At 51.9% G+C, this 9,348-nt stretch overlaps 1 protein-coding gene across 1 annotated transcript; it reads left to right on the plus strand.

Annotated features, from left to right (window-relative positions):
* Positions 1-325: 325 nt before the first annotated feature.
* Positions 326-3,940, plus strand: CHST2 (carbohydrate sulfotransferase 2). The gene is made up of 2 exons (XM_003789462.1): positions 326-1,508; positions 1,611-3,940. The coding sequence occupies exon 2, from the start codon at positions 1,793-1,795 to the stop codon at positions 3,383-3,385; it is 1,593 nt and encodes a 530-aa protein (XP_003789510.1). The 5' UTR covers positions 326-1,508; positions 1,611-1,792; the 3' UTR covers positions 3,386-3,940.
* The last annotated feature ends 5,408 nt before the right edge of the window (positions 3,941-9,348 follow it).

Here is a 9,348-nt window from a genome sequence, read left to right on the forward strand (position 1 = left end):
CAAAGAGTCGCACCCTCCCCTGGCACCCCAATTTCCGAGGATGTCAATCAGTGGACGCCCGAATACAAGCAGAAATGGGGAGGGCATCTGAGGCGGGCGCTAGGAAACCGGAGCGGCCTGTCCGCAGGTCCAGCAAGGCCGGGAAAAGGCGCCCCGCCGGCACGCCCCTCGGGAAAACTGAAGCGACTTCTTTGACCCCGGGGTCAGAAAGATTTATTACTTCCTCCGAGAGGGAAAAGCCAAAGAACAACTGAAAAGGGCGAGCAGGGTGTCAGAAGCTTGGGAGCGGCGCTCCGCGTCCTCCTAGCGCTGCGGAACGCGGTGCGTCCTCAGTCCCGGGAGGGGCGGGCCGTGTAGACCTGGGGGAAGAGCCGAGCGGCCCGCCGGCCGGCGAGGGATTTCAGCTCAAACTTTCAGCACCAACTCTCTTCCGAGAGCAAAACCATAAGGCCGAATCCCGCAGCCGCACGCAGAATCTAAGTCTCCTGCAGCTCTGGGAGCCGGTGCGCTCCAAATCCCGCATCTGCGCCCTGGCGCGGTGAGCTACGCGCTGGTTCCGCGGATGGCTGCCCGACCGGCGCCGCAGCAAACCGGGTCGCATCACCAGCACGGGAGGCGGCGGCGGTGGGAGCCTGGGGATGCGACGGGGGCGGGGGCGGGACTGGCGGCGGCGGAGGGCAGCGCAGCGAAGGGGAGGAGCCGCGGCGACAGACGGCGGCGCGCACCAACCCGGCGCCGGCTGGCAGGAGCCGCGCAGAGGCCGGCCGGAGCGCGTTGCAGGCGCTCGGCGTAGGGGGAGTCGGGTAGCAGCATCCTCCCGGGCGCCGCTTTCTCGCGGCGGCGGGGGCTTTCTCTGCCTGGATACCTAGTTGGCCAGAAGCGGCTGGTGCCGGGGGCGGGGCGGACAGGGGAGCGCTCTAGCCCCGGGCTCCGTTGCCTAGAGCTGTGTGTTCTGGGTCCTTCGGGCCAGTCGGAGGCTGCGGATCGGCGGTGGTTGCCCGAGCTGCCCGCCCGGGCATCCTCCTGGTGATGGAAGCAGCTGCCGCCGCCGCTGCGGGGTCGCGCTGTTCCCCATCTACCGCCGCCCCAGAGAGGGGAAGATTCGCCGCGAGGAGGCCGAAAGCAAGAGAGGCAGAGCCAATTTGCCAGGAGCTGGGTCCCGTATAAGCCGTCCCCTACCATTGCCCTTAGCTGGCTTCGTCCCTCTGAGCGAGGAAGGAAGCTGCGGTCCCGAGAGAGTGGAGGACATATAACCGGAGCTGAGACGCGCCTGGCTCGGCGGAGCGCGGAGCAGGGCTCCGGGCCCGGTGAAAGTTTTCCTTTCCGAGCCGTAGGGCGCCCGCCGCCCGGAAACTCTGCCCAGGGAAAAGGCTGCCGGGTCCCTGGCCCCCTAGAAGGCGCGGGAACCTACAACGGAAGAGACCGAGAGAAATCCAGGAACGACTGACAGCTGGACAGTCCACGGGGCCGTGATCCGAGACCACTCCGGGGCGCGCCCTCGGCTCCAGGTGAGCAGGGGAGCGGGGCAGACCCGAGGGTGGGCCTTACTTAGGAGGAGGAAGCTGGAAGGGCTATTGGGGCGCACCCGTTCACTCTGCTTTCCCTCACAGGTCCTTCCCGGAGCCGCTGCCATGGGAGAGCCAGCCCTGGGCGCCAGGGACCAGCCGCCGCTGCTGCCGCGTCCGCGTCGGAGCCGCGGCCCCAGTCCCGGCGTCCGCGGCCAGTCAGCTGCGTCCCCTTCCCGGGCTGCAGGGCCGCCTCCGCCGCGCCGCCGGCCCGGGTTGTGCCTGTGATGAGCCGCAGTCCGCCGCGAGCTCTGCCCCCGGGCGCGCTCCCCCTGCTGCTCCAGGCTGCGCCTGCCGCCGCGCCGCGCGCCCTGCTTCCGCCGTGGCCCCGGCGCCCGGGACGCCGCTGGCCCGCCTCACCTCTCGGAATGAAGGTGTTCCGCAGGAAGGCGCTAGTGCTGTGCGCGGGTTATGTGCTGCTGCTGGTGCTCACCATGCTCAACCTCCTGGACTACAAGTGGCACAAGGAGCCGCTGCAGCAGTGCAACCCCGACGGGCCGCTAGGTGCCGCAGCGGGGGCATCGGGGGGCGGCTTGGGGCGCCCGGGGCCCCCTCCGGCCGCACCGCCGCGCGCTCACACCCGCTTGGACCTTCGCACCCCTTATCGCCCTCCCCCTGCCGCCGTCGGGGTGGCTCCCGCAGCCGGGGCGGGAGTGGTAGGGGCCGCGGCCTCTCCGGGCAATGGCACTCGGGGCACCGGGGGCGGCAAGGAAAAGCGGCAGCTGGTGTACGTGTTCACCACGTGGCGCTCGGGGTCGTCGTTCTTCGGCGAACTTTTCAATCAGAACCCCGAGGTATTCTTCCTCTATGAGCCAGTGTGGCACGTGTGGCAAAAACTGTACCCAGGGGACGCCGTTTCCCTGCAGGGGGCAGCGCGGGATATGCTGAGCGCTCTCTACCGCTGCGACCTCTCGGTCTTCCAGCTGTACAGCCCTGCGGGCAGCGGGGGGCGCAACCTCACCACGCTGGGCATCTTCGGCGCTGCCACCAACAAAGTGGTATGCTCGTCGCCTCTATGCCCCGCCTACCGCAAGGAGGTCGTAGGGCTAGTGGACGACCGCGTGTGCAAGAAGTGCCCGCCACAGCGCCTGGCACGTTTCGAGGAAGAGTGCCGCAAGTACCACACGCTGGTCATCAAGGGTGTGCGCGTCTTCGACGTGGCTGTGTTGGCACCGCTGTTGCGAGACCCGGCCCTGGACCTCAAGGTCATCCACCTAGTGCGTGATCCCCGAGCGGTGGCCAGCTCACGCATCCGCTCGCGCCACGGCCTCATCCGCGAGAGCCTCCAGGTAGTGCGCAGCCGGGACCCCCGAGCCCACCGCATGCCCTTCCTGGAGGCTGCTGGCCACAAGCTAGGGGCCAAGAAGGAGGGCGTGGGTGGCCCAGCAGACTACCACGCTCTTGGCGCTATGGAGGTCATCTGTAACAGCATGGCCAAGACGCTGCAGACGGCCCTGCAGCCCCCGGACTGGCTGCAGGGCCACTATTTGGTGGTGCGGTACGAAGACCTGGTAGGAGACCCGGTCAAGACCCTGAGGAGGGTGTACGACTTTGTGGGACTGTTGGTGAGCCCCGAGATGGAGCAGTTTGCCCTAAACATGACCAGCGGCTCCGGCTCCTCCTCCAAGCCTTTTGTGGTGTCTGCGCGTAATGCCACGCAGGCCGCCAACGCCTGGCGGACCGCCCTCACCTTCCAGCAGATCAAACAGGTGGAGGAGTTTTGCTACCAGCCCATGGCCGTCCTGGGCTACGAGCGCGTCAACAGCCCCGAGGAGGTCAAAGACCTCAGCAAGACCCTGCTTCGAAAGCCCCGGCTCTGAGCAGGGTGCCTGGGAGACGTGATGTCCTGCGGAGATACCCACAAAGTGGGGCGTGGTGTATTTAAACAAACACAGCCCAGGCCCAAACTGAGGAAACCCACATAGTCTATTATAGATATATAATATAAATAACCACACAGACACTTGCTGTCCGTGTTTTGAGTCAGTGAATTTCAAGGAACAGCCACCACACGCACACACACATCTCAGAAAAGGCAAGGCTGGACAGTCCTGACCAGGTGCCCCTTCTCTGCTCTCTGCTGCCTTTTCTCCCTCCCCTTACTTCCTCCCATTTCTTACCCTACCTTCCATTTTGAAGTGGGATGTTCATGAAATCAAGGTCCAGTAACCCAAATCTTGTTTACAAAGTCTTCGTGGTATCTGTGAACATGTTAAGAGTCACTTGGATGTGGGGGTGGGGTGGAGAAAGGGGAAGTGGTCCAGGAACAGAAAGCCCTACCGGGCAGGATTCTCCTAAAGTGAGTAGACTTTTGTGTAAAAAGCAAAGGTTACATGTGAGTATTAATAAAGAAGATAATAAATAATATTCTTTTTTTTTTTTTTTTAATATTTGCCTCCATTACTTTGGATTCACATGTGTTGCTTGTCCTATGAGGCTTCAGGCAGAATCTGCATCCCCTCCCTCACCCGGGTTTTCCAGTCTCTTTTCTGGAGGGTAGCTAGACGGGGCTAGGGGCCCTTTCTGCCTCCTTGGTAATAACCTGGGAGTCTTGCTCACATGTAACTCTCACATGTCAGGTGCCCAGGAATGGGAACAAATCTTCAAATTCTGAAGGCAAAGCTAAGCAGAGCAGTGGGAGAAAAGGCACACACTATTTTCTTGTTCAATTTCAAGTACAGAAAGGAAGAAGAAGCCACCCCTTGAGGATTTGAAGGCATTGGGTTTTGATGACTGAGTCAAGACAGGGAACCTGGCCGCAGAGACTCATGTTTTGGCTCTGAGGCTGGTTTTGTACAAGCATGTGATTTTAAAAAGTTCTGATGATTAGAACCCAAACCTCAGAAATTGGTGTGAACATACTGTTGGTGATGGTACCGACTTGTTTGGTTAGCAAAGTGACAGAAGTATCCATGTTGGGAGTGTTTTTCTGCCTCTGACACAGTCTGTGGAGGCGTATGGAAGCGGCGAAGTTTTATTTAAGAACTGCAAGGGCTTTTCCTTGCTTCCCATCCAAATTAGTGCAGAAGAGAATGTGAATTTATAATGGTTTATTTGGAGTGCCCATTGGGGATGTTGCTTTTCTTTATCATGTTTCCTAAAAGTAAATTTGCGAAGAAAACATGCTGCAGACGGTATAAAGGCTTAAGCCAAGAGCTTCTTTTAGCTATGAAAATGAATTGTGGTGAAGAGGAAATGAAAATGAACCAGTGTGTAGGATTTTGAGGTTTGGTATTTTCCAGGGAGAAAACCATTAAAACTTCCTGCAGGGGTTATGGTGTTCCAGTGTCTTGAACCCATTTTGTTCTGAATGTGGTCTTACGATAAAAAGTTACAAACCTGAAATAGGAACAAGAGACAGTGTCACTGTATGTTACATGAAGCATGAGATGAGTTCAGTGTCATCGTGGCTTGATTTTACTATAACTTATTATGAGAGCTCTGAAAGCTAACATGTATTCGTTAAATGCCGAGGGTCTTATTTTAGGGAAAAGATGATGAAATATACTATGTACATGGGAAACATTTTAACACAAGATCATTTTTAAGTATAATTACCATTGCAATGTGAAATCTACCTACAGTGGTTAAGAATTCCAAGATAAAGAAGCACAGAGGTTTAAAAAGGGTATATTGAGCAATGAATTTTTTTAACACATTCTAGGGTGGTTATTTCTTAATTTACCAAAATACTTTACAGTGTTGTGTTTAGGAAGCTAGATCACAGCTACCACACGTTGGTCATGCTTTCTGTGATATTTTTGTGGCGGTGCCTACGCTGAATTATCTTCAGCAGAGTATTTGTAATAGCTTTAATTGAAGAGTACTTTAAAATTAAATTAACAAAATAAATATTAATCTTGGATGACTATAGATGGAACAGGTTGAACAGTAAATTAAGAGAGCATAATTAAAAAGCAGCCACTCTGAATAAAAGAACCATTTAAAAACAAATTTCGTGTGGCGTTAGAATCAGCTCTTATCAATCACAGAGAAATGCATCCCTCGTTGTTGAGGGAAGGATTTTTAAGCAGTGGAATTCGTTTTCCTCCCAGTCTATCTAAGGACTTGGATCGTGTTAGAGTAGAATTACGATGTTTTTGGATCGTGGACTTAAAAAAAAAATACCAGATGCTATATAGAGCCTCTGCAGCCTGCAGAGTATTTGTGGCCTCTCTCTGCTCCGATGAAATTTTAAGCCAAACACCAACAGATCCTCTCCCTGCTTTGTTTGAACAGGGCTTCTGTCCGCAGTTCGCTTGTTTTGAAGCAGCGCATTCTCTCCACGCTGCCACTCCCTGGCTCTGTAATTTGAAAAGGTGAATTGTTGCTCTTGGAGATTTGTACCTAGCTGCCTTCTAGGAAAGTGAGACAGGTGTTCCCACTGAAGGCTGAGATAGTCATATCAGTGACAGTCAGCTTCCGCAGGTTTGAGAAGGAGAGAAGCGTTTTTGGCGTTAACAAGCTTCTGTCAACCCTGGCGCAAGCAGACCTGTGCCATGACAAATTGCAACAGAGTCTCTGACCATTTCTGAGGCAGCGAACATGTAAGAAACCCTCTCACATTTCCCAACCTGGCAAGATGTCCATCAGCAAGGGGAAATATTCTTCAGAGCGGGTTAGCAGAGGGATTTTTATTTTCAAATCCTGCTCCATTGATTGCATGCCTGACTTACCCCTTTGACTTTGGAATGTCTTTGTTAATTAGAAAGCTCTACTTATAAAATAAAGTCCGCCCAGTGCTTTTAGTCAACAAATATGAGTCTGGAGCAAGGCAGAGGCTCCAGCTGGGTGCTTGAGTTTCAGATCGCTCAGAACCACTCAAAGGCCTCATTCAGACTGACCTGAGAGTACTTTGTAGGCAGGGACAGAGCAAATCTGTTTCCTTCAGCATCCACCACGTTGTGAGTGCTTGATAAATATTTATTAAATAAATGAAGGGAATATGTAACTATCCAATTCTGAAAGTGCTCAGATGAAGAGGAGTAAAGGAATGCATCACCTGTTTGGAGAAAGTGCCCGGCTATGCAGCAAAGTTTGCTGAAGGAAGCGGGCCAGAGGCTCTGTCTGGATGCTGGGAAGAGAGCAACAGGAGTCTCTTCAGGATTTCCAGGGCAGCTGCATGAGACCAATATTCCTCACTGAGGAATTAGAAGCCAAAGTGCAGCATTTCTGAATGTGGCGTGGTACAATTTTCAAAATCAGGAATTTGATTTTTATTATTTCCCCAATTGCATTAAGAACATAAAGGCAGGAGTCAGAACGTTGCTGCCAAATGAACGCTGCCCTGTTGCCTGATCAAGTGCTTCATTGTTGCAGAAGCCACACCAACACTTAACCGTTTTGAGTACTGTGAATGCGCGGTCTGAAGGGCAGTGATGTAAATTCTACCCAGGCCCAGGAATAGTTACTTTCAGGAAGGTTACCACGTTGTGGGTGCTGACTGAGGCCTCACCTGTTCCCAGGCATCCCCTGCCTGGGCCCAGCCCGTGTTGTCCAGGATTTCTGTTTACACACAGTGCAGTTGTGGCTGAATTATGCTTATTGGTTTGAAATTAATGTGGATTTGGGGAGGTTATTAAATTAATATTCCTTGGGTCTTGAGCAATGAAATGCAGATTATGTTTGAAATGCAGACTCTAGAGATGACTCAGGAAGAAGGGAGGGAAATGCCACCCTGTGTCTCATGTAGGCACAGGAAATGCGGGTGAGGTGTCCCCGTACTGTTCTCCCCCTACTAACTTGGTCCCCCTACACAGAACACACACACACAAACACACACACACACACACACACACACACAAACTGAGTTTCTGCATGGTCTTGGAGAGGTCTGGACAAGAGAATGTTTTAATGCAAGCTAACGGGTATGTGGAGCACACTTTCGATCTCAGGCTTCTGCAGAGAGGCCAATTATATCAAAATCTGTGACATTTCTGTGTCAACGTGGATAGGTAGAAAATGACAGTCGCAATTTGAGGAATGGCTTGAGGTGTGTGATAGGATGTTCGGAGGTAAATACATATATATTTTACAGACCTCTTTTGTCACTCACCTTGAGAAGAGCCCTTTCAAATCTGTTACAGTTAAGAAAATAATTTGTCCAAACCTTCCCCCTTTTCTGGACATTTGGCCACTGTTTTTGCAGTTCAAGAGTGAGCCACTGAGCTGTTCAGATACAGACTTTGGTGCAAGTGTTTAACGATTGAAATTACAGGGCTTGAATTTTACATCTGATAGGATTCTACGCATTCTTAATCAAGTTATGCTCAGGAAAATGTTAAATTCTGCATAGCACATTGAGTTTATAGGACGGGAAGCTTTATGAACCAGTGTTTGGGGATGGTATTTTTTTTTTTTATAAACTTGGAGGATCTTTGGAGGTGCAGAAGCCTGTTTGTATACTTGGTAACGGGATGAAAAAAGAGGGTGAAGGCCAAAGCTTAACTTTTGGCCAACTAGTTATCTGTACTCACATGTCAAAAGAATTTTGGAGCTGCTTGAACTTTTAGGTTTGCAGTAGCCACTCTGCCATGTGAATGGCCATGAGAATGATCTCTGTAACTTCAAGCTGTACTCAGAACCATTCTGCGACGGCTCCCACCCCAGCCAGGGAACAGGGCTTAATAGAAATTCACCTTGAAGAAGCTGGTTTTGTAGACAGTACCAAGTTGTGAGCCCTGGAAGCTGGTCCTGCCTCCAGATGCAAAGAATGAGATATGTAATAGTGTCCTAAACGTTCTTGGAAAATGAGTGCAAAGGTATGAGCTATTGTGTGTAACTAATGGAAACCGAGGCAGGCACATGCACTTTGCATGACAGAATTCTAAACAAGTGAGAGCATAGAAGACAAATAGTCCTTGGTGATTACAGGAAGTGCTTAACAACACCCTCTCAATCATCAGCTGGGCTTGAGAACACTCAGGATTGATCCTGCTCAAGACTGAGGAGCTTCTGCTATTCCCAGGAGCCTTCTCACCAGAACGGGTCAGATGTCTTGTGTGAGGAGGAGACACGTGGTGTCCTTGTCCTCCAGAAGGTGGGTACTGCCAAGTTCTGCTACTGACAATGTTTCCTTCCTTTTGGAACTTTTGTGGGGTTGTGCCTCTATGTTCTTAGTACGTGATGGAGACAGAAATTCTGTGCATGGAAAAAACAGAACATCAGGTCACAATAAACTCCTAGAGTAAAGGTACGTGATGTGTTGAGTTAAGCTAGCTGGTATACCTCTTACTCATGTTAAAGACTAGAGGAGGTTAAGATTATTTTTACTATAGGTTTGGTATGTCCCATTTTCCTCTGCATAACCATTCTCCACCCTCTCTAGCCCTCTCTGTGCCTCCCGTTTCTTCTCTACTTGTGAATTTCTACTCGTTATTGCAGATCCTGGATCTTTTTTTATTTACCAGCCCTTCTCCAAGTTGCAGAAATGTCTTTCTCTTCCCCATTCCCCCTTAACTGCCGTGTGCACTGATCTATCAGTGTGTTACTACAGACTGGAATTATTTGTTTATAGGCCGATTTCCTCTCCTAGGCTGGATCCTTCAGGAAGGAAATGACTGGATCTTGTTTGTGTGTATAGTCTTGCCAATACCAAAGCAGTGCCTTGCATTGAAAAGTAAGTGCTAAATAAAAGATGTAGCCCAAGCAGCCAGAACAGAAGGGATCGAGGGGCAGATACTTTGTCAAAGAGGCATTAGAGTCAGTGCTGCTACATTCCATAACGTCCTATCCTTCATATGTGTAGCAGACAGAAGCTGAGAAAGCAAGGCAAATTAGTATA

This window comes from Otolemur garnettii, unplaced genomic scaffold (genome assembly GCF_000181295.1).
Source record: "Otolemur garnettii isolate 467f Iridium unplaced genomic scaffold, OtoGar3 scaffold00032, whole genome shotgun sequence".
NCBI classification, from domain to species: domain Eukaryota; kingdom Metazoa; phylum Chordata; class Mammalia; order Primates; family Galagidae; genus Otolemur; species Otolemur garnettii.